This window comes from Pseudophryne corroboree, chromosome 3, assembly GCF_028390025.1.
Source record: "Pseudophryne corroboree isolate aPseCor3 chromosome 3, aPseCor3.hap2, whole genome shotgun sequence".
NCBI lineage: Eukaryota > Metazoa > Chordata > Amphibia > Anura > Myobatrachidae > Pseudophryne > Pseudophryne corroboree.
Window position 1 is genome coordinate 316,021,483 of NC_086446.1, and position 24,972 is coordinate 316,046,454.

Genomic DNA, 24,972 nt, shown 5'->3' on the forward strand with positions numbered 1-24,972 from the left:
CGGCCACTAGCGACTTGGAGGACTCCAAGTTGTTGGACGTTGTCAGAGCCTTAAAAATATACATTGCAAGGACGGCTGGAGTCAGAAAATCTGACTCGCTGTTTATATTGTATGCACCAAACAAGTTGGGCGCACCTGCTTCTAAGCAGTCGATTGCTCGTTGGATTTGTAACACAATTCAACTTGCACATTCTGTGGCAGGCCTGCCACAGCCTAAAACTGTAAAAGCCCACTCCACAAGGAAGGTGGGCTCATCTTGGGCGGCTGCCCGAGGGGTCTCGGCATTACAACTCTGCCGAGCAGCTACGTGGTCGGGGGAGAACACGTTTGTAAAATTTTACAAATTTGATACCCTGGCAAAGGAGGACCTGGAGTTCTCTCATTCGGTGCTGCAGAGTCATCCGCACTCTCCCGCCCGTTTGGGAGCTTTGGTATAATCCCCATGGTCCTTTCAGGAACCCCAGCATCCACTTAGGACGATAGAGAAAATAAGAATTTACTTACCGATAATTCTATTTCTCGGAGTCCGTAGTGGATGCTGGGCGCCCATCCCAAGTGCGGATTATCTGCAATACTTGTACATAGTTATTGTTAACTAATTCGGGTTATTGTTAAGGAGCCATCTTTAAGAGGCCCTTTCTGTTGTCATACTGTTAACTGGGTTTAGATCACAAGTTGTACGGTGTGATTGGTGTGGCTGGTATGAGTCTTACCCGGGATTCAAAATGCCTCCCTTATTGTGTATGCTCGTCCGGGCACAGTACCTAACTGGAGTCTGGAGGAGGGTCATGGGGGGAGGAGCCAGTGCACACCACCTGACCTAGTAAAGCTTTACTTTTTTGTGCCCTGTCTCCTGCGGAGCCGCTATTCCCCATGGTCCTTTCAGGAACCCCAGCATCCACTACGGACTCCGAGAAATAGAATTATCGGTAAGTAAATTCTTATTTTTTCCTGAATCAGATAAATTAAATGAAGTGTGTGATGATGCGTGGGTTTCCCCCGATAGAAAATTATTGGCGGTATACCCTTTCCCGCCAGAAGTCAGGGCGCGTTGGGAAACACCCCTTAGGGGTGGATAAGGCGCTCACACGCTTATCAAAACAAGTGGCGGTACCGTCTCCAGATAGGGCCGCCCTCAAAGAGCCAGCTGATAGGAGGCTGGAAAATATCCAAAAAAGTATATACACACATACTGGTGTTATACTGCGACCAGCGATCGCCTCAGCCTGGATGTGCAGCGCTGGGGTGGCTTGGTCGGAGTCCCTGACTGAAAATATTGATACCCTTGACAGGGACAGTATTTTATTGACTATAGAGCATTTAAAGGATGCATTTCTATATATGCGAGATGCACAGAGGGATATTTGCACTCTGGCATCAAGAGTAAGTGCGATGTCCATATCTGCCAGAAGTTGTTTATGGACACGACAGTGGTCAGGTGATGCAGATTCCAAACGGCACATGGAAGTATTGCCGTATAAAGGAGAAAAAGACAACGTCTTTTCAGCCTCAGTCCTTTCGTCCCCATAAGGGCAAGCGGGCAAAAGGCCAGTCATATCTGCCATGGGATAGAGGAAAGGGAAGAAGACTGCAGCAGGCAGCCCATTCCCAGAAACAGAAGCCCTCCACCGCTTCTGCCAAGTCCTCAGCATGACGCTGGGGCCGTACAAGCGGACTCGGGTGCGGTGGGGGGGGGGTCGTCTCAAGAGTTTCAGCACGCAGTGGGCTCACTCGCAAGTGGACCCCTGGATCCTACAAGTAGTATCCCAGGGGTACAGATTGGAAATTCGAGACGTCTCCCCCTCGCAGGTTCCTGAAGTCTGCTTTACCAACGTCTCCCTCCGACAGGGAGGCAGTAGTGGAAACAATTCACAAGCTGTATTCCCAGCAGGTGATAATCAAAGTACCCCTCCTACAACAAGGAAAGGGGTATTATTCCACACTATATTGTGGTACTGAAGCCAGACGGCTCGGTGAGACCTATTCTAAATCTGAAATAGTTGAACACTTACATACAAAGGTTCAATTCAAGATGGAGTCACTCAGAGCAGTGATAGCGAACCAGGAAGAAGGGGACTATATGGTGTCCCGGGACATCAGGGATGCTTACCTCCATGTCCCAATTTGCCCTTCTCACCAAGGGTACCTCAGGTTCGTGGTACAGAACTGTCACTATCAGTTTCAGACGCTGCCGGTTGGATTGTCCACGGCACCCCGGGTCCTTACCAAGGTAATGGCCGAAATGATGATTCTTCTTCTTCAAAGAAAATGGACGATCTCCTGATAGGGGCAAGGTCCAGAGAACAGTTGGAGGTCGGAGTAGCACTATCTCAAGTAGTTCTACGACAGCACGGGTGGTTTCTAAATATTCCAAAACCGCAGCTGTTTCCGACGACACGTCTGCTGTTCCTAGGGATGATTCTGGACACAGTCCAGAAAAAGGTGTTTCTCCCGGAGAAGAAAGCCAGGGAGTTATCCGAGCTAGTCAGGAACCTCCTAAAACCAGGAAAAGTGTCAGTGCATCATTGCACAAGGGTCCTGGGAAAAATGGTGGCTTCTTACGAAGCGATTCCATTCGGTAGATTTCACGCAAGAACTTTTCAGTGGGATCTGCTGGAAAAATGGTCCGGATCGCATCTTCAGATGCATCAGCGGATAACCCTGTCTCCAAGGACAAGGGTGTTTCTTCTGCGGTGGCTGCAGAGTGCTCATCTACTAAAGGGCAGCAGATTCGGCATTCAGGACTGGGTCCTGGTGACCACGGATGCCAGCCTGAGAGGCTGGGGAGCAGTCACACAGGGAAAAAATTTCCAGGGAGTGTGATCAAGTCTGGAGACTTCTCTCCACATAAATATACTGGAGCTAAGGGCAATTTACAATGTTCTAAGCTTAGCAAGACCTCTGCTTCAAGGTCAGCCGGTATTGATCCAGTGGGACAACATCACGGCAGTCGCCCACGTAAACAGACAGGGCGGCACAAGAAGCAGGAGGGCAATGGCAGAAACTGCAAGGATTCTTCGCTGGGCGAAAAATCATGTGATAGCACTGTCAGCAGTGTTCATTCCGGGAGTGGACAACTGGGAAGCAGACTTCCTCAGCAGGCACGACCTCCACCCGGGAGAGTGGGGACTTCATCGGGAAGTATTCCTCATGATTGTGAACCGTTGGGAAAGACCAAAGGTGGACATGATGGCGTCCCGCCTGAACAAAAAACTGGACAGGTATTGCGCCAGGTCAAGAGACCCTCAAGCAATATCTGTGGACGTTCTGGTAACACCGTGGGTGTACCAGTCGGTGTATGTGTTCCCTCCTCTGCTTCTCATAACCAAGGTACTGAGAATTATAAGACGTAGAGGAGTAAGAACTATACTCGTGGCTCCGGATTGGCCAAGAAGGACGTGGCACCCGGAACTTCAAGAAATGCTCACAGAGGACTCATGGCCTCTGCCGCTAAGAAGGGACTTGCTTCAGCAAGTACCAGGTCTGTTCCAAGACTTACCGCGGCTTCGTTTGACGGCATGGCGGTGGAACGCCAGATCCTAAGGGAAAAAGGCATTCCGGAAGAGGTCATTCTTACCCTGGTCAAAGCCAGGAAGGAGGTGACCGCAAAACATTATCACCACATGTGGCGAAAATATGTTGCGTGGTGTGAGGCCAGGAAGGCCCCACGAAGAAATTTCAACTCGGTCGATTTCTGCATTTCCTGCAAACAGGAGTGTCTATGGACCTCAAATTGGGGTCCATTAAGGTTCAAATTTCGGCCCTGTCAATTTTCTTCCAAAAAGAATTGGCTTCAGTTCCTGAAGTCCAGAAGTTTGTCAAGGGAGTATTGCATATACAACCCCCTTTTTGTGCCTCCAGTGGCACTGTGGGATCTCAACGTAGTTCTGGGATTCCTCAAATCACATTTTAAACCGCTCAAATCTGTGGATTTGAAATATCTCACATGAAAAGTGACCATGCTGTTGGCCCTGGCCTCGGCCAGGCGAGTGTCAGAATTGGCGGCTTTGTCTCACAAAAGCCATATCTGATTGTCCATTCGGACAGGGCAGAGCTGCGGACTCGTCCCCAGTTTCTTCCTAAGGTGGTGTCAGCGTTTCACCTGAACCAGCTTATTATGGTACCTGCGGCTACTAGGGACTTGGAGGACTCCAAGTTGCTAGATGTTGTCAGGGCCCTGAAAATATAGGTTTCCAGGACGGCTGGAGTCGGGAAAACTGACTCGCTGTTATCCTGTATGCACCCAACAAACTGGGTGCTCTTGCTTCTAAGCAGACGATTGCTCGTTGGATTTGTAGCACATTTCAACTTGCACATTCTGTGGTAGGCCTGCCACAGCCTAAATCTGTCAAGGCCCATTCCACAAGGAAGGTGGGCTCATCCTGGGCGGCTGCCCGAGGGGTCTCGGCATTACAACTCTGCCGAGCAGCTACGTGGTCGGGGGAGAACACGTTTGTAAAATTCTACAAATTTGATACCCTGGCTAAAGAGGACCTGGAGTTCTCTCATTCGGTGCTGCAGAGTCATCCGCACTCTCCCGCCCGTTTGGGAGCTTTGGTATAATCCCCATGGTCCTGACGGAGTCCCCAGCATCCACTAGGACGTCAGAGAAAATAAGATTTTACTTACCGATCTATTTCTCGTAGTCCGTAGTGGATGCTGGGCGCCCATCCCAAGTGCGGATTGTCTGCAATACTTGTACATAGTTATTGTTACAAAAATCGGGTTATTATTGTTGTGAGCCATCTTTTCAGAGGCTCCGCTGTTATCATGCTGTTAACTGGGTTCAGATCACAGGTTGTACAGTGTGATTGGTGTGGCTGGTATGAGTCTTACCCGGGATTCAAAATCCTTCCTTATTGTGTACGCTCGTCCGGGCACAGTATCCTAACTGAGGCTTGGAGGAGGGTCATAGGGGGAGGAGCCAGTGCACACCACCTGATCCTAAAGCTTTTACTTTTGTGCCCTGTCTCCTGCGGAGCCGCTAATCCCCATGGTCCTGACGGAGTCCCCAGCATCCACTACGGACTACGAGAAATAGATTTATCGGTAAGTAAAATCTTATTTTTGCACTTCAGTCAATAATGACTTCTCTGACCTTTTACTGTTTTGTTTCTACCAGGTAAAACAAACACTACAATGGGAAACATCTTTGCCAACCTATTTAAAGGTCTCTTTGGAAAAAAGGAGATGAGAATTCTCATGGTGGGCTTGGACGCTGCTGGAAAGACCACAATCCTGTATAAATTGAAACTGGGCGAGATTGTGACCACCATCCCCACAATAGGTACATAGCTTATTTCACTGCTCCACTCATGTCAGGGTAGTACCAGCACAGCCTTTCTAATGCAGTGCATTTGTCTCTTCTCAGGTTTTAATGTTGAGACCGTAGAGTATAAGAATATCAGTTTTACAGTCTGGGACGTTGGTGGTCAGGACAAAATCAGACCTCTGTGGCGTCATTATTTCCAGAACACTCAGGGTTTGTATATTTACTGGTTGTGTGCATTACATTTCTATTAACCAAAGTTTTCATATTTCTAAAAGGAAGAGGTTGCTAATTTTTCTCTTCCTTGTGTATCTGGTTATTCCCAAATCATAAACTGTACATTCATCAGGACAGGGTCATCTTAACCTTCTGTTCCAGGTCATTGCTTGTAATTTGTTTGTATTATGTTCCCTTAGATATGCTTTTTAAGTAACCAATGTTGTTAATAATCTGTTTTGCAATCTCAACATGCTCATCATACCCTAGATCTCATTACTCGACTAATTATTGTCCATGTTCTAGCCACAGCATCTCCCACTTTGCTTTTATGTTTATGAAAATGTATCGGTTATTTTTCACTGTATTTCATTTCATGGCGTACAGCTCACATTATTTTATTTTTTTATTTTTTTTGTAAACTTTTTTTTATAATGATCACCATAATAATCGCAATACATTCTTGCATGCCAATTCACTATTAAGTAATTGATCAATCAATCAATCAATCAATCACTGAGTATAAGTGTTTCTAAACTACTTAACTGCAACATTACCTGGCTTTTTTTCAGCATCTCTGTCTCCATTAGAGAGCTACATTTTTAGTGTAGTGTTGTAAAGGGATCTGCTAGAGATTGTAAAGTTTAAATTTTTTGTTGTGCTTCTGTGACATAACTGGCCTTGGTCTTAAGGGATGTACACACTAGGCGATTTCTGGCTAAAAAATGAACAATAACGACCTTTATGTGATCGTCTATTTTTAGCTTGAAATCGTCTAGCCTGAAATCCTCATTCTGTGTTCACCAATATTGAGTGGACATGCAGCTCAACCCATCAATGTCGGGCTGAGCTGCATGTTTGGGAATGCCGGCGGTGCTGTCGGCGGTGACCTCACTGAACGTTATCGTTGAACAATAACGTTCACTGTGTACTTGCTATATTGTTGAATGCTATATTGTTCAACGCCTGCATTTAAACATTGGGTGGTGTGTACCAGCCTTTATGCATTTAAGTGTGTCAATACTAATGGTCGCCCGAAAAGAGAAACAATTGAATTGCTCCTTTGGGCACCTATTCGTATAGATACCCAGCAGGGGGTGCGCAAAAGCAATTACATTGCCCCTAGATGTCACAGTAGTGAACCTAAAAAAATTTGCTTAATGAAGGCAAGAATTGGCTATGGTTGGTGCTTGTAGCTACACAAAAGTTAGAGCCACAGGTTGCCTGCAAGTAAATGTTGAAAGAGCATGGCACTTGCAATGTAATTTCCTTAAGAAAATGTACTATGTTTAATTGCAAGGTTCAGGTTGACATGCATATAATGCTAGAATGTTCCGTGAAGTGATTGAAGTCTTATATAGTTAAATAGGTGGTAATTTTAAACATCTCTCCAAACACAGGTCTCATTTTTGTGGTAGACAGCAATGACAGAGAGAGAACTAATGAAGCTAGAGAGGAGTTAACAAGGATGTTGGCAGAAGATGAATTACGGGAGGCTGTACTTCTAGTGTTTGCAAACAAGCAGGTAATTGCATAACACTGTTGCTAACGACAAAACACATACATTCTTGTAGAATAGAGATTCTTCCTATAGAGGTACAGATGGAGCCACGTTAATCGTGGCTCCGTCTGTGCCGGGGTGCACCTAACGCAACGTCTGGGACGTCCACGCACCCCATTCACTGCAATGGAAGTGTCTCTGCACTCCCATAGCGTGGCCAGGCGCCGGACCGCCTAGTCACGCCGGGAGTGCGCGTTTGGGATGGGGCCGCATCAGGTGGAACTGGAGAAGTGCAATCTTTATTTCTTTGACGTCCTAGTGGATGCTGGGAACTCCGTAAGGACCATGGGGAATAGCGGGCTCCGAAGGAGACTGGGCACTCTAAGAAAGAATTAGGACTACCTGGCGTGCACTGGCTCCTCCCTCTATGCCCCTCCTCCAGACCTCAGTTAAAATCTGTGCCCGGCTCGAGCTGGATGCACACTAGGGGCTCTCCTGAGCTTCTAGAAAAGAAAGTATATTTAGGTTTTTTATTTTCTGTGAGATCTGCTGGCAACAGACTCACTGCTACGAGGGACTTAGGGGAGAGAAGCGAACCTACCTGCTTGCAGCTAGCTTGGGCTTCTAGGCTACTGGACACCATTAGCTCCAGAGGGATCGAACAGTCAATGAGATATTGTGTTGTGTATTATTAACTGTCACTTTGTGTTTTTCACTAATTGCCTGAAATTTTTTAAAAAAAGTTGTGTATATGCACATGTTATTAATGTTTTATTGTCTAGCACTATTTTAAGAGAGTACACTAATTTTTATCTTCGTTGTATGATAATTGTATAGACACGGGAACAGTGACTCAAAGCAAAGTTCACGTCCCTGTATCACTAATGGGTGTTTACATCCCTCTCTGTTGCTAGGCAGCGGGCCCGTGGACGCGCCTCCAGGCGCCGACGCGTCACTTCCGCTGAGACGCTGAGGACGGCGGGCTGGGCGCCGGGATGGCGCGGCCACGGATGCACGCTGGATGGGATGTTCCTGAAGGAGGGTAAGTTCTATTTAAACACATTGTATTTTGCACTGCATTATTCCTGACGAAGGGGGAGACCCCGAAACGTTGAAGCACCATTACAATTTTTCACTTGTTTGAAGACTCTGAGTGCCGCCTCATTTGTCCTAGTTGGTATATATATATATATATATATATATATATATATATATATATATGCTATAGGGTAAAATCACTCATTATAGTGTACATCCCTGTGATTTATAGCGCTGTGGTGTGTGCTGGCATACTCTCTCTCTGTCTCCCCAAAGGACTTTGTGGGGTCCTGTCCTCAGTCAGAGCATTCCCTGTGTGTGTGCGCGGAGTGTCGGTACGGCTGTGTCGACATGTTTGATGAGGAGGCTTATGTGGAGGCGGAGCAGGTGCCGATAAATGTGATGTCACCCCCTGCGGGGTCGACACCTGAGTGGATGGATATGTGGAAGGAATTACGTGACAGTGTCAACTCCTTACATAAGAGGTTTGATGACATAGCAGATGTGGGACAGCCGGCTTCTCAGTCCGTGCCTGCCCAGGCGTCTCAAAAGCCATCAGGGGCTCAAAAACGCCCGCTACCTCAGATGGCAGACACAGATGTCGACACGGATACTGACTCCAGTGTCGACGACTATGAGACTAGTCTACATTCCAATAGGGCCATCCGTTACATGATTACGGCAATGAAAAATGTGTTGCACATTTCTGACATTAACCCTGGTACCACAAAAAAAGGGTATTATGTTTGGGGAGAAAAAGCAACCTGTGGTTTTTCCCCCTTCTGAAGAGTATAAATGAAGTGTGTGATGAAGCGTGGGTTTCCCCCGATAAGAAACTGGTAATTTCCAAAAAGTTACTAAGGGCGTACCCTTTCCCGCCAGAGGATAGGATACGTTGGGAGACATCCCCTAGGGTGGATAAAGCGCTCACACGCTTGTCAAAGAAGGTGGCACTACCGTCTCCGGATACGGCCGCCCTAAAGGAGCCTGCGGATAGAAAGCAGGAGGCTATCCTGAAGTCTGTATATACACACTCGGGTATTATACTGAGACCGGCTATTGCTTCAGCATGGATGTGCAGTGCTGAAGCTGCGTGGTCAGATTCCCTGTCTGATAACATTGATACCCTTGACAGGGACACTATATTGCTAACTGTAGAGCATATTAAAGACGTAGTCTTATACATGAGAGATGCACAGAGGGATATTTGCCAACTGGCATCTAGAATAAATGCAATGTCCATTTCTGCCAGGAGAGTATTATGGACTCGGCAGTGGACAGGTGATGCGGATTCTAAAAGGCACATGGAGGTTTTGCCTTACAAGGGTGAGGAATTGTTTGGGGATGGTCTCTCGGACCTCATTTCCACAGCGACAGCTGGGAAGTCGACATTTTTACCCCATGTTCCCTCACAGCCAAAGAAAGCACCGTATTATCAGGTACAGTCCTTTCGGCCCCAGAAAGGCAAGCGGGTTAAAGGCGCGTCCTTTCTGCCCAGAGGCAGAGGTGGGGGGAAAAAGCTGCACCAAACAGCAAGTTCCCAGGAACAAAAGTCCTCTCCCGCTTCCTCTAAGTCCACCGCATGACGCTGGGGCTCCACAGGTGGAGCCAGGTGCGGTGGGGGCCCGTCTCCGGAACTTCAGCGACCAGTGGGTTCGCTCACGGGTGGATCCCTGGATTCTACAAGTGGTATCTCAGGGGTACAAGCTGGAATTCGAGACGTCTCCCCCTTGCCGTTTCCTCAAATCAGCCTTGCCAACTACTCCCCCAGACAGGGAGGCGGTGCTGGAGGCGATTCACAAGCTGTACTCCCAGCAGGTGATAACTAAAGTACCCCTCCTTCAACAGGGACGGGGTTACTATTCCACAATGTTTGTGGTACCTAAACCGGACGGTTCGGTGAGACCCATTTTAAATTTGAAATCCTTGAACACATATATAAGAAGGTTCAAGTTCAAAATGGATTCGCTCAGTGCGGTTATTGCAAGCCTGGACGAAGGGGATTACATGGTATCACTGGACATCAAGGATGCATACCTGCATGTCCCCATTTACCCTCCTCACCAGGAGTACCTCAGATTTGTGGTACAGGACTGTCATTACCAATTCCAGACGTTGCCACTTGGTCTGTCCACGGCACCGAGGGTATTTACCAAGGTAATGGCCGAAATGATGATACTCCTTCGAAAAAAGGGAGTTATAATTATCCCGTACTTGGACGATCTCCTTATAAAGGCGAGGTCCAGGGAACAGTTGTTGATCGGAGTGTAGCTCGGGAAGTGCTACAACAGCACGGCTGGATCCTGAATATTCCAAAGTCGCAGCTGGTTCCTACAACGCGTCTACTGTTCCTGGGGATGATTCTGGACACAGAACAGAAAAAGGTGTTTCTCCCGGAGGAGAAGGCCAAGGAGTTGTCATCTCTAGTCAGAGACCTCCTAAAACCAAAACAGGTGTCGGTGCACCACTGCACGCGAGTCCTGGGAAAGATGGTAGCTTCTTACGAAGCAATTCCATTCGGAAGGTTCCATGCAAGGATCTTTCAGTGGGATCTGTTGGACAAGTGGTCCGGATCGCATCTTCAGATGCATCGGCTGATAACCCTGTCTCCAAGGACCAGGGTGTCGCTGTTGTGGTGGCTGCAGAGTGCTCATCTTCTAGAGGGCCGAAGATTCGGCATACAGGACTGGGTCCTGGTGACCACGGATGCCAGCCTTCGAGGTTGGGGGGCAGTCACACAGGGAAGAAACTTCCAAGGACTATGGACGAGTCAGGAGACTTCCCTACACATAAATATTCTGGAACTAAGGGCCATTTACAATGCCCTAAGTCAGGCAAGACCCCTGCTTCAACACCAGCCGGTGCTGATCCAGTCAGACGACATCACGGCGGTCGCCCATGTAAACCGTCAGGGCGGCACAAGAAGCAGGATGGCGATGGCAGAAGCCACAAGGATTCTCCGATGGGCGGAAAATCATGTGTTAGCACTGTCAGCAGTGTTCATTCCGGGAGTGGACAACTGGGAAGCAGACTTCCTCAGCAGGCACGACCTCCACCCGGGAGAGTGGAGACTTCATCCAGAAGTCTTCCAAATGATTGTACACCGTTGGGAAAGGCCACAGGTGGACATGATGGCGTCCCGCCTCAACAAAGCTAAAAAGATATTGCGCCAGGTTAAGGGACCTTCAGGCGATAGTTGTGGACGCTGTAGTGACACCGTGGGTGTACCAGTCGGTTTATGTGTTCCCTCCTCTGCCTCTCATACCCAAGGTACTGAGAATAATAAGGAGAGGAGTAAGAACTATACTTATGGTTCCGGATTGGCCAAGAAGAGCTTGGTACCCAGAACTTCAAGAAATTATCTCAGAGGACCCATGGCCTCTGCCGCTCAGACAGGACCTGCTGCAGCAGGGGCCCTGTCTGTTCCAAGACCTACCGCGGCTGCGTTTGACGGCATGGCGGTTGAACACCGGATCCTAAAAGAAAAGGGCATTACGGAGGAAGTCATTCCTACGCTGATTAAAGCTAGGAAAGATGTGACCGTAAGACATTATCACCGCATATGGCGAAAATATGTTGCTTGGTGTGAGGCCAGGAAGGCCCCAACGGAGGAATTTCAGCTCGGTCGATTTCTGCACTTCCTACAGTCAGGAGTGACTATGGGCCTAAAATTGGGTTCCATTAAGGTCCAGATCTCGGCTCTGTCGATTTTCTTCCAAAAAGAACTGGCTTCACTGCCTGAAGTTCAGACTTTTGTTAAAGGAGTGCTGCATATTCAGCCCCCTTTTGTGCCTCCAGTGGCACCGTGGGATCTCAACGTGGTGTTAGATTTCCTAAAGTCGCATTGGTTTGAGCCGCTTAAAACCGTGGAGCTAAAATACCTCACGTGGAAAGTGGTCATGCTGTTGGCCTTGGCCAGGCGTGTATCAGAATTGGCGGCTTTGTCATGTAAAAGCCCTTATCTGATTTTTCATATGGATAGGGCGGAATTGAGGACTCGTTCCCAATTCCTTCCTAAGGTGGTTTCAGCTTTTCATGTGAACCAACCTATTGTGGTGCCTGCGGCTACTCGGGACTTGGAGGATTCCAAGTTACTGGACGTAGTCAGGGCCCTGAAAATATACGTTTCCAGGACGGCTGGAGTCAGGAAAACTGACTCGCTATTTATCCTGTATGCACCCAACAAGCTGGGTGCTCCTGCTTCTAAGCAGACTATTGCTCGCTGGATCTGTAGCACGATTCAACTTGCACATTCTGCGGCTGGACTGCCGCATCCTAAATCTGTAAAAGCCCATTCCACGAGGAAAGTGGGCTCTTCTTGGGCGGCTGCCCGAGGGGTCTCGGCTTTACAACTTTGCCGAGCTGCTACTTGGTCGGGTTCAAACACGTTTGCAAAATTCTACAAGTTTGATACCCTGGCTGAGGAGGACCTTGTGTTTGCTCATTCGGTGCTGCAGAGTCATCCGCACTCTCCCGCCCGTTTAGGAGCTTTGGTATAATCCCCATGGTCCTTACGGAGTTCCCAGCATCCACTAGGACGTCAGAGAAAATAAGAATTTACTCACCGGTAATTCTATTTCTCGTAGTCCGTAGTGGATGCTGGGCGCCCATCCCAAGTGCGGATTGTCTGCAATACTTGTATATAGTTATTGCCTAACTAAAAGGTTATTGTTATGAGCCATCTGTTACTGAGGCTCAGTTGTTGTTCATACTGTTAACTGGGTATGGTTATCACAAGTTGTACAGTATGATTGGTGTGGCTGGTATGAGTCTTACCCTGGATTCCAAATCCTTTCCTTGTTGTGTCAGCTCTTCCGGGCACAGTTTCCTTAACTGAGGTCTGGAGGAGGGGCATAGAGGGAGGAGCCAGTGCACACCAGATAGTACCTAATCTTTCTTTTAGAGTGCCCAGTCTCCTGCGGAGCCCGTCTATTCCCCATGGTCCTTACGGAGTTCCCAGCATCCACTGCGGGCTACGAGAAATAGAATTACCGGTGAGTAAATTCTTATTTCTCTATCGTCCTAGTGGATGCTGGGGTTCCTGAAAGGACCATGGGGGATAGCGGCTCCGCAGGAGACAGGGCACAAAAGTAAAGCTTTTCCGATCAGGTGGTGTGCACTGGCTCCTCCCCCTATGACCCTCCTCCAGACTCCAGTTAGATTTTTGTGCCCGGCCGAGAAGGGTGCAATTCTAGGTGGCTCTCCTAAAGAGCTGCTTAGAGAAAGTTTAGCTTAGGTTTTTTATTTTACAGTGAGTCCTGCTGGCAACAGGATCACTGCAACGAGGGACTGAGGGGAGAAGAAGTGAACTCACCTGCGTGCAGGATGGATTGGCTTCTTGGCTACTGGACATCAGCTCCAGAGGGACGATCACAGGTACAGCCTGGATGGTCACCGGAGCCGCGCCGCCGGCCCCCTTGCAGATGCTGAAGTTAGAAGAGGTCCAGAATCGGCGGCTGAAGACTCTGACAGTCTTCTAAAGGTAGCGCACAGCACTGCAGCTGTGCGCCATTTTCCTCTCAGCACACTTCACACGCTGTCACTGAGGGTGCAGGGCGCTGGGGGGGGGGCGCCCTGGGAGGCAAATGTAAACCTATATACTGGCTAAAAATACCTCACATATAGCCCCCAGAGGCTATATGGAGATATTTAACCCCTGCCAAACTTCACTAAAGAGCGGGAGACGAGCCCGCCGGAAAAGGGGCGGGGCCTATCTCCTCAGCACACAGCGCCATTTTTTCTCTCACAGAAAGGCTGGAGAGAAGGCTCCCAGGCTCTCCCCTGCACTGCACTACAGAAACAGGGTTTAAACAGAGAGGGGGGCACTAATTGGCGATATAAATATATATATAAAGATGCTATTAGGGAGAAACACTTATATAAGGTTGTCCCTATGTATTTATAGCGTTTTTTGGTGTGTGCTGGCAAACTCTCCCTCTGTCTCTACAAAGGGCTAGTGGGGTCCTGTCCTCTGTCAGAGCATTCCAGGTGTGTGTGCTGTGTGTCGGTACGTGTGTGTCGACATGTATGAGGACGATGTTGGAGGAGGCGGAGAAATTGCCTGTAATGGTGATGTCACTCTCTAGGGAGTCGACACCGGAATGGATGGCTTATTTAGGGAATTACGTGAAAATGTCAACACGCTGCAAGGTCGGTTGACGACATGAGACGGCCGACAAACAATTAGTACCGGTCCAGGCGTCTCAGAAACACCGTCAGGGGTTTTTAAAAAAACGCCCATTTACCTCAGTCGGTCGACACAGACACAGACACGGACACTGAATCCAGTGTCGACGGTGAATAAACAAACGTATTCCTCATTAGGGCCACACGTTAAGGGCAATGAAGGAGGTGTTACATATATTCTGATACTACAAGTACCACAAAAAAGGGTATTATGTGGGAGTGAAAAAACTACCTGTAGTTTCTCTATCGTCCTAAGTGGATGCTGGGGTTCCTGAAAGGACCATGGGGAATAGCGGCTCCGCAGGAGACAGGGCACAAAAAAGTAAAGCTTTTACCAGATCAGGTGGTGTGCACTGGCTCCTCCCCCTATGACCCTCCTCCAGACTCCAGTTAGATTTTGTGCCCGAACGAGAAGGGTGCAATCTAGGTGGCTCTCCTAAAGAGCTGCTTAGAGAAAGTTTAGCTTAGGTTTTTTACTTTACAGTGAGTCCTGCTGGCAACAGGATCACTGCAACGAGGGACTTAGGGGAGAAGTAGTGAACTCACCTGCGTGCAGAGTGGATTTGCTGCTTGGCTACTGGACACTAGCTCCAGAGGGACGATCACAGGTACAGCCTGGATGGTCACCGGAGCCGCGCCGCCGGCCCCCTTGCAGACGCTGAAGAGAGAAGAGGTCCAAAATCGGCGGCTGAAGACTCCTGAGTCTTCATAAAGGTAGCGCACAGCACTGCAGCTGTGCGCCATTTTCCTCTCAGCACACTTCACACAACAGTCACTGAGGGTGCAGAGCGCTGGGGGGGGCGCTCTAAGAGGCAAATAAAAACCTTATTAGAGGCAAAAAAATACCTCACATATAGCCCACAGAGGCTATATGGAGATATTTAACCCCTGCCTAACTTCAAAAATAGCGGGAGACGAGCCCGCCGTAAAAGGGGCGGGGCCTATCTCCTCAGCACACAGCGCCATTTTCTCTCACAGAAAAGCTGGAGAGAAGGCTCCCAGGCTCTCCCCTGCACTGCACTACAGAAACAGGGTTAAAACAGAGAGGGGGGGCACTGATTTTGGCGATATTGTATATATATAAAAGATGCTATAAGGGAGAAACACTTATATAAGGTTGTCCCTATATAATTATAGCGTTTTTGGTGTGTGCTGGCAGACTCTCCCTCTGTCTCCCCAAAGGGCTAGTGGGTCCTGTCCTCTGTCAGAGCATTCCCGGTGTGTGTGCTGTGTGTCGGTACGTGTGTGTCGACATGTATGAGGACGATGTTGGTGAGGAGGCGGAGAAATTGCCTGTAATGGTGATGTCACTCTCTAGGGAGTCGACACCGGAATGGATGGCTTATTTAGAGAATTACGTGAGAATGTCAACACGCTGCAAGGTCGGTTGACGACATGAGACGGCCGACAATCTATTAGGACCGGTCCAGGCGTCTCAGAAACACCGTCAGGGGTTTTAAAAACGCCCATTTACCTCAGTCGGTCGACACAGACACAGACACGGACACTGAATACAGTGTCGACGGTGAATAAACAAACGTATTTCTCATTAGGGCCACACGTTAAGGGCAATGAAGGAGGTGTTACGTGTTTCTGATACTACAAGTACCACAAGAAAGGGTATTATGTGGGAGTGGAAAAAACTACCTGTAGTTTTTCCTGAATCAGATAAAATAAAATGAAGTGTGTGATGATGCGTAGGGTTACCCCGATAGCAAATATTGGCGTTATACCCTTTCCCGCCAGAAATTAGGGTACGTTGGGAAACACCCCTTAGGGTGATAAGGCGCTCACACGCTTATCAAGTGGCGTTACCGTCTCCAGATACGGCCGCCCTCAAGGAGCCAGCTGATAGGAAGCTGGAAAAATATCCTAAAAAGTATATACACACATACGGTGGTTATACTGCGACCAGCGATCGCCATCAGCCTGGAGATGCAGTGCTGGGTTGGCTTGGTCGGATTCCCTGACTGAAAATATTTTATTCATGTAGAGCATTTAATAGGATGCATTCTATATATATGTATGTGAGATGCACAGAGGGATATTTGCTCTCTGGCATCAAGATAAGTGCGTTGTCCATATCTCCCAGAAGATGTCAGGGACACGACAGTGGTCAGGTGATACAGATCCCATACGGCAGATGGAAGTATTGCTGTATAAAGGGAAGGAGTTATTTGGGGGTCGGTCCATCGGACCTGGGGACCACAGCAACAGCTGGGAAATCCAACCTTTTTTACCCCAAGTTACATCTCAGCTAAAAAAGACACCGTCTTTTCAGCCTCAATCTTTCCTTTCCCATGAGGGCATGCAGGCAAAAGGCCAGTCATATCTGCCCAGACATAGAGGTAAGGGAAGTAGACTGCAGCAGGCAGCCCTTTCCCAGGAAAAGAAGCCCTCCACCGCGTCTGCCAAGTCCTCAGCATGACGCTGGGGCCGTGCAAGCGGACTCAAGGTGGGGGGGTAGTCTCAAGAGTCTCAGGGCGCAGTGGGATCACTCGCAAGTTGACCCCTAGATCGTACGAGTATTATCCCAGGGGTAAAGATTGGAGAGTCGAGACATCTTCTCCTCGCAGGTTCCTGAAGTCTGCTTTACCAACGGCTCCCTCCGACAGGGAGGCAGCATTGGAAACAATTCACAAGCTGTATATCCAGCAGGTGATAATCAAAGTACCCCTCCTACGACAAGGAAAAGGGTATTATTTTTCCACACTATATTGTGGTACTGAAGCCAGACGGCTTGGTGACACATAGTCTAAATCTAAAATGTTTTGAACACTTACATAAAAGGTTCAAATCGAGATAAAGTCACTCAGAGCAGTGATAGCGAACCGGAAAAAAGGGGACTATATGGTGTCCCTGGACATCAAGGATTACCTCCATGTCCAAATTTTGTCCTTCTCATCAAGGGTACCTCTGGTTCGTGGTACAGAACTGTCAATATCAGTTTCAGACGATGCCGTTTGAATTATCCACGGCACCCCGGGCCTTTTTACCAAGGTAATGGCCGAAAAGATGTTTCTTCAAAGAAAAAAGGCATCTAAATTATCCCTTACTTGCACGACCTAAAAAGGGCAAGTTCCAGAGAACAGTTGGAGGTCGGAAGAGCACTATCTAAAGTAGTTCTTCGACGGCACGACTGGATTCTAAATATTCCAAGAATCGCAGCTGTTTTCCGACGATACGTCTGCTGTTCCTAGGGATGATTCTGGACACGGTTCAGAAAAAGGTTTTTCTTCCCGAGGAAAAAGCCAAGGAGTTATCCGACCTGTCAGGAACCTCCTAAAACCAGGAAAGGTGTCTGTACATCAATGCACAAGAGTCCTGGGAAAAATGGTGGCTTTTTACGAAGCAATTCCATTCGGCAGATTCCATGCAAGAATTTTCCAAAGGGATCTGTTGGACAAATGGTCAGGGTCGCATCCTCAGATGCACCTGCGAATAACCCTGTCGCCAAGGACAAGGGTATATCTTCTGTGGTGGTTGCAAAAGGCTCATCTATTGGAGGGCCGCAGATTCGGCATACAGGATTTGATCCTGGTGACCACGGACGCCAGCCTGAGAGGTTGGGGAGCAGTCACACAAGGAAGAAACTTCCAGGGGGTATGGACGAACCTGGAAAAGTCTCTTCACATAAACATTCTGGTACTAAGAGCAATCTAAAATGCTCTAAGCCAGGCGGAACCACTCCTGCAAGGAAAACCGGTGTTGATTCAGTCGGACAACATCACGGCGGTCGCCCATGTAAACAGACAGGGCGGCACAAGAAGCAGGAGTGCAATGGCAGAAGCTGCCAAGATTCTTCGCTGGGCGGAGAATCACGTAATAGCACTGTCAGCAGTGTTCTTCCCGGGCGTGGACAACTGGGAAGCAGACTTCCTCAGCAGACACGATATTCACCCGGGAGAGGGGGGTCTTCATCCAGAAGTCTTCCACATGCTAATAAACTGTTGGGAAAGACCAATGGTAGACATGATGGCGTCTCGCCTCAACAAGAAACTGGACAAGTATTGCGCCAGGTCAAGAGATCCACAGGCAATAGCTGTGGACGCACTGGTAACACCTTGGGTGTACAAATCAGTATATGTGTTTCCTCCTCTGCCTCTCATACCAAAGGTATTGAAGATTATACGGTGAGGAGGAGTAAGAACAATACTAGTGGCTCCGGATTGGCCAAGAAGGACTTGGTACCCGGAACTTCAAGAGTTGGTCACGGACGACCCGTGCCCTCTACTTCTGAGAAGGGACCTGCTACAACAGGGTCCCTGTCTCTTTCAAGACTTACCGCGGCTGCGTTTGACGGCATGGCGGTTGAACGCCAGATCCTAAAAGGGAAAGGCATTCCAGAAGAAGTCATTCCTACCTTGATTAAGGCAAGGAAGGAAGTCACCGCGAAACATTATCACCGCATTTGGCGAAAATATGTCGCGTGGTGCGAGGATCGGAGTGTTCCGACGGAGGAATTTCAACTGGGTCGTTTCCTACATTTCCTACAATCAGGATTGTCTATGGGTCTCAAATTGAGATCTATTAAGGTTCAAATTTCGGCCCTGTCAATATTCTTCCAAAAAGAATTGGCCTCAGTTCCTGAGGTACAGACTTTTGTTAAAGGAGTACTGCATATACAGCCTCCTGTGGTGCCTCCGGTGGCACCGTGGGATCTAAATGTAGTTTTAGATTTCCTCAAATCCTATTGGTTTGAACCATTGAAAAAGGTGGATTTTAAATATCTCACATGGAAAGTGACTATGTTACTGGCCCTGGCTTCCGCCAGGAGAGTATCTGAATTGGCGGCTTTATCTTATAAAAGCCCTTATCTAATCTTCCATTCGGATAGGGCAGAACTGAGGACTCGTCCGCATTTTCTCCCTAAGGTGGTATCGGCGTTTCACCTGAACCAACCTATTGTGGTGCCTGCGGCCACTGGCGACTTGGAGGACTCCAAGTTGTTGGACGTTGTCAGAGCCTTAAAAATATACATTTCAAGGACGGCTGAAGTCAGAAAATCTGACTCGCTGTTGATACTATATGCACCCAACAAGTTGGGTGCCCCTGCTTCTAAGCAGACGATTGCTCGTTGGATTTGTAACACAATTCAACTTGCTCATTCTGTGGCAGGCCTGCCACAGCCTAAATCTGTTAAGGCCCATTCCACAAGGAAGGTGGGCTCATCTTGGGCGGCTGCCCGAGGGGTCTCGGCATTACAATTCTGTCGAGCAGCTACGTGGTCGGGGGAAAACACGTTTGTAAAATTCTACAAATTTGATACCCTGGCAAAAGAGGACTTGGAATTCTCTCATTCGGTGCTGCAGAGTCATCCGCACTCTCCCGCCCGTTTGGGAGCTTTGGTATAATCCCCATGGTCCTTTCAGGAACCCCAGCATCCACTTAGGACGATAGAGAAAATAAGAATTTACTTACCGATAATTCTATTTCTCGGAGTCCGTAGTGGATGCTGGGCGCCCATCCCAAGTGCGGATTATCTGCAATACTGTACATAGTTATTGTTAACAAATTCGGGTTATATTGTTAAGGAGCCATCTTTAAGAGGCTCTTTCTGTTATCATACTGTTAACTGGGTTTAGATCACAAGTTGTACGGTGTGATTGGTGTGGCTGGTATGAGTCTTACCCGGGATTCAAATTGCCTCCCTTATTGTGTACGCTCGTCCGGGCACAGTACCTAACTGGAGTCTGGAGGAGGGTCATAGGGGGAGGAGCCAGTGCACACCACCTGATCTGGTAAAAGCTTTACTTTTTTGTGCCCTGTCTCCTGCGGAGCCGCTATTCCCCATGGTCCTTTCAGGAACCCCAGCATCCACTACGGACTCCGAGAAATAGAATTATCGGTAAGTAAATTCTTATTTTTTCCTGAATCAGATAAAATAAAATGAAGTGTGTGATGATGCGTGGGTTTACCCCGATAGCAAATATTGGCGTTATACCCTTTCCCGCCAGAAGTTAGGGCGCGTTGGGAAACACCCCTTAGGGTGGATAAGGCGCTCACACGCTTATCAAGTGGCGTTACCGTCTCCAGATACGGCCGCCCTCAAGGAGCCAGCTGATAGGCAGCTGGAAAAATATCCTAAAAAGTATATACACACATACGGTGGTTATACTGCGACCAGCGATCGCCATCAGCCTGGAGATGCAGTGCTGGGTTGGCTTGGTCGAATTCCCTGACTAAAAATATTTTATTGATATAGAGCATTTAATAGGATGCATTCTATATATATGTATGCGAGATGCACAGAGGGATATTTGCACTCTGGCATCAAGATAAGTGCGTTGTCCATATCTCCCAGAAGATGTCATGGACACGACAGTGGTCAGGTGATACAGATCCCATACGGCACATGGAAGTATTGCCGTATAAAGGGAAGGAGTTATTTGGGGTCGGTCCATCGGACCTGGGGGCCACGGCTACAGCTGGGAAATCCAACCTTTTTACCCCAAGTTACATCTCAGCAGAAAAAGACACTGTCTTTTCAGCCTCAATCCTTCCGTTTCCCATGTGGGCAAGCGGGCAAAAGGCCAGTCATATCTGCCCAGACATAGAGGAAAGGGAAGTAGACTGCAGCAGGCAGCCCCTTCCCAGGAAAAGAAGCCCTCCACCGAGTCTGCCAAGTCCTCAGCGTGACGCTGGGGCCGTGCAAGCGGACTCAGGTGAGGTGGGGGGGTAGTCTCAAGAGTCTCAGCGCGCAGTGGGATAACTCGCAAGTTGACCCCTAGATCGTACAAGTATTATCCCAGGGGTACAGATTGGAGAGTCGAGACATTTTTTCCTCGCAGGTTCCTGAAGCCTGCTTTACCAACGGCTCCCTCCGACAGGGAGGCAGTATTGGGAAAAAATTCACAAGCTGTATTTCCAGCAGGTGATAATCAAAGTACCCCTCCTACAACAAGGAAAAGGGTATTAGTCTTCCACACTATATTGTGGTACTGAAGCCAGACGGCTTGGTGAGACATAGTCTAAATCTGAAATCTTTGAACACTTACATAAAAAGGTTCAAATCAAGATGGAGTCACTCAGAGCAGTGATAGAGAACCGGAAAAAAGGGGACTATATGGTGTCCCTGGACATCAAGGATTACCTCCATGTCCAAATTTGCCCTTCTCAACAAGGGTACCTCTGGTTCGTGATACAGAACTGTCAATATCAGTTTCAGACGCTGCCGTTGAATTATCCACGGCACCCCGGGCCTTTACCAAGGTAATGGCCGAAAAGATGATTCTTAAAAGAAGAAAGGCATCTTAATTATCCCTTACTTGGACGATATCCTGAAAGGGGCAAGTTTCCAGAGAACAGTTGGAGGTCGGAAAAGAACTATCTAAAGTAGTTCTACGACAGCACGAGTGGATTCTAAATATTCCAAAAATCGCAGCTGTTTTCCGATGATACGTCTGCTGTTCCTAGGAATGATTCTGGGCATAGTCCAGAAAGAGGTATTTCTCCTGGAGGGGAAAGCCAGGGAGTTATCCGACCTAGTCAGAAACCTCCTAAAACCAGGCCAAGTATCAGTGCATCAATGCACAGGAGTCCTGGGAAAAATGGTGGCTTCTTACGAAGCGATTCCATTCGGCAGATCTCACGCAAAAACTTTTCAGGGGGATTTGCGGGACGAATGGTCCGGATCGCATCTTCAGATGCATCAGCGGATAACCCTGTCTCCAAGGACAAGGGTGTCTCTTCTGTGGGGGCTGCAGAGTGTTCATCTTCTAGAGGGCAGCACATTCAGCATTCAGGACTGTGTTCTGGTGACCACGGATGCCAGTCTGAGAGGCTGGGGAACAGTCACACAGGGAAGAAATTTCCAAGGAAGTGTGGTCAAGTCTGGAGATTTCTCTCCACATGAATATACTGGAGCTAAGGGCAATTTACGATGCTCTGAGCCTAGGAAGACCTCTGCTTCAAAGTCAACCGGTGCTGATCCAGTAGGACATCATCATGGCAGTCGCCCACGTAAACAGACGGGGCGGCACAAGAAGCAGGAGGGCAATGACAGCAAGGATTCTTCGCTGGGCGAAAAATCATGTGATAACACTGTCGTCAGTGTTCATTCCGGGAGTGGACAACTAGGAAGATTTCCTCAGCATGAATGAATTCCACCCGGAAAAGTGGGAACTTCATCTGGAAGTTTCCACATGTTTGTAAACCGTTGGGAAAGACCAAAGGTGGTTATGATGGCGTCCCACATGAAGCGCCAGGTCTAGAGACCCTCAGGCAATAGCTGGGACGCTCTGGTAACACCGTGGGTGTACCAGTCGGTGTATGTGTTCCCTCCTCTGCCTTTCATACCCAGTGTATGGAGAATGATAGGAAGGAGAGGAGTAAGAACTATACTCGTGGCTCCGGTTTGGCCAAGAAGAACTTGGTACCCGGAACTTCAAGAGATACTAGAAAGGATCTTGATTCAGCAAGAATCATGTCTGTTCCATGACTTACCGCAGCCGCGTTGACGGGTGAACGCCGGATCCTAAGGGAAAAAGGCATTCCGGAAGAGGTCATCCCTACCCTGGTCAGAGCCAGGAAGGAGGTGACCGCACAACATTATCACTGCTTAGGTGAAAATGTGTTCCATGGTGTGAGGCCAGGAAGGCTCCACGGAAGAATTTCAACTAGGTTAATTCCTACATTTCCTGCAAACAGGAGTGTATATGGGTCTCAAATTGGGGTCCATTACGGTTCAAATTTCGACCGGTCGATTTTCTTCCAGAAAGAAATTGGCTTCAGTTCCTGAAGTCCAGAAGTTGTTAAGGGAGTACTGCATATACAACCCCCTTTTGATGTCTCCAGTGGCACTGGGCGATCTCAACGTAGTTTGGGATTCCTAAAATCACATTGGTTTAAACAACTCAAATCTGTGGATTTGATATATCTCACATGGAAAGCGACCATGCTGTTGGTCCTGGCCTCGGCCAGGCGAGTGTCAGAATTGGCGGCTTTATCTCACAAAGCCATATCTGATTGTCCATTCGGACAGAGCAAAGCTGTGGACTCGTCCCCAGTTTCTCCCTAAGGTGGTGTCAGCGTTTCACCTGAACCAGTTTATTGTGGTACCTGCGGCTACTAGGGACTTGGAGGACTCCAAGTTGCTGGATGTTGTCAGGGCCCTGAAAATATAGTTTCCAGGTCGGCTGGAGTCAGGAAATCTGACTTGCTGTTTATCCTGTATGCACCCAACAAGCTGGGTGCTCCTGCTTCTAAGCAGACTATTGCTCGTTGGATTTGTAGTACAATTCAGCTTGCACATTCTGTGGCAGGCTTGCCACAGCAAAAAATATGTAAATGCCCATTCCACAAGGAAGGTGGGCTCATCTTGGGCGGCTGCCCGAGGGGTCTCGGCATTACAACTCTGCCGAGCAGCTACGTGGTCGGGGGAGAACACGTTTGTAAAATTCTACAAATTTGATACCCTGGCAAAAAAGAGGACCTGGAGTTCTCTCATTCGGTGCTGCAGAGTCATCCGCACTCTCCCGCCCGTTTGGGAGCTTTGGTATAATCCCCATGGTCCTTTCAGGAACCCCAGCATCCACTAGGACGATAGAGAAAATAAGAATTTACTTACCGATAATTCTATTTCTCGGAGTCCGTAGTGGATGCTGGGCGCCCATCCCAAGTGCGGATTATTCTGCAATACTTGTACATAGTTATTGTTACAAAAATCGGGTTATTGTTGTAGGAAGCCGTCTTTCAGAGGCTCCTTTTGTTATCATACTGTTAACTGGGTTTAGATCACAAGTTGTACGGTGTGATTGGTGTGGCTGGTATGAGTCTTACCCGGGATTCAAAATTCCTCCCTTATTGTGTACGCTCGTCCGGGCACAGTACCTAACTGGAGTCTGGAGGAGGGTCATAGGGGGAGGAGCCAGTGCACACCACCTGATCGGAAAAGCTTTACTTTTGTGCCCTGTCTCCTGCGGAGCCGCTATCCCCCATGGTCCTTTCAGGAACCCCAGCATCCACTACGGACTCCGAGAAATAGAATTATCGGTAAGTAAATTCTTATTTTTTTACCACTGCCCTGGGAGATTGGACAAGAATTTGGCAAATTATATGGATTATTCCTTTTGCTTGAAACGTGTCATAGCTGTCCACATTTCTCATGTTATTTGAAGAGGAATACATTTTTCATACAGCACGGGACGTTACTGGTACACATGGGAAGAAGCGGAGCTGTTTTATATGTTCTGTGGTTGGGAATTTTAATCTCTATTATTTCTACCTTACCTAGATTGGAAGATACCCTTTTTAATGGTTGCAATGAAGTATGTTAATGAAAAACAGCGATCATTAAATAGATTTTTATTTTTTTTATATTGAAAGTAGCAGAATCAATGTAAGCAGATGTTGATTGATAACAAATAGGGCGAAAATCCACTAAAATTAAAAAACAATAAATGTATTGCCCTGTTTTCAACGTCATAAATGATCAGATCATAAGTACAATATGCAAAATGCAGCAGCAGATCAACACATACGTACGTGGCAAAAAGGATTCCTGCGCACAGGATGCCGGCGGTTAGAATACCGACGCTGGCATCCCGATGAAGGTCCCGAAGGGAGCGAGTTAAGTTTTCTAACTTACTGCAGCCTAACCCTAACCACCTGCATTATTGCCTAACCCTACCCTCCCTGGTTAGATTCTGGCATCGGTATTTCATCTACCAATTAACACCCCACAGATCGGGTAGGACAAATTGCTGAAGCTAGCAGGAGAATTTAGAAGCAATTCAAAAATCCGTGCTCAGTGATCCTCTGC

General features: G+C 48.0%; 1 protein-coding gene across 2 annotated transcripts in view; it reads left to right on the top strand.

Moving 5' to 3' along the window:
- The window catches only part of LOC135055418 (ADP-ribosylation factor 1-like), a 121,701-nt gene that overhangs the window by 88,053 nt on the left and 8,676 nt on the right, over window positions 1-24,972 (top strand). For both annotated transcript variants that reach the window (XM_063959460.1, XM_063959461.1), the window contains exons 2-4: window positions 5,123-5,287; window positions 5,372-5,482; window positions 6,886-7,010. In XM_063959460.1, the coding sequence (XP_063815530.1) occupies window positions 5,140-5,287; window positions 5,372-5,482; window positions 6,886-7,010 (384 nt within the window). In that variant the 5' untranslated portion in view covers window positions 5,123-5,139. The remainder of the gene's footprint in view (window positions 1-5,122; window positions 5,288-5,371; window positions 5,483-6,885; window positions 7,011-24,972) is intronic.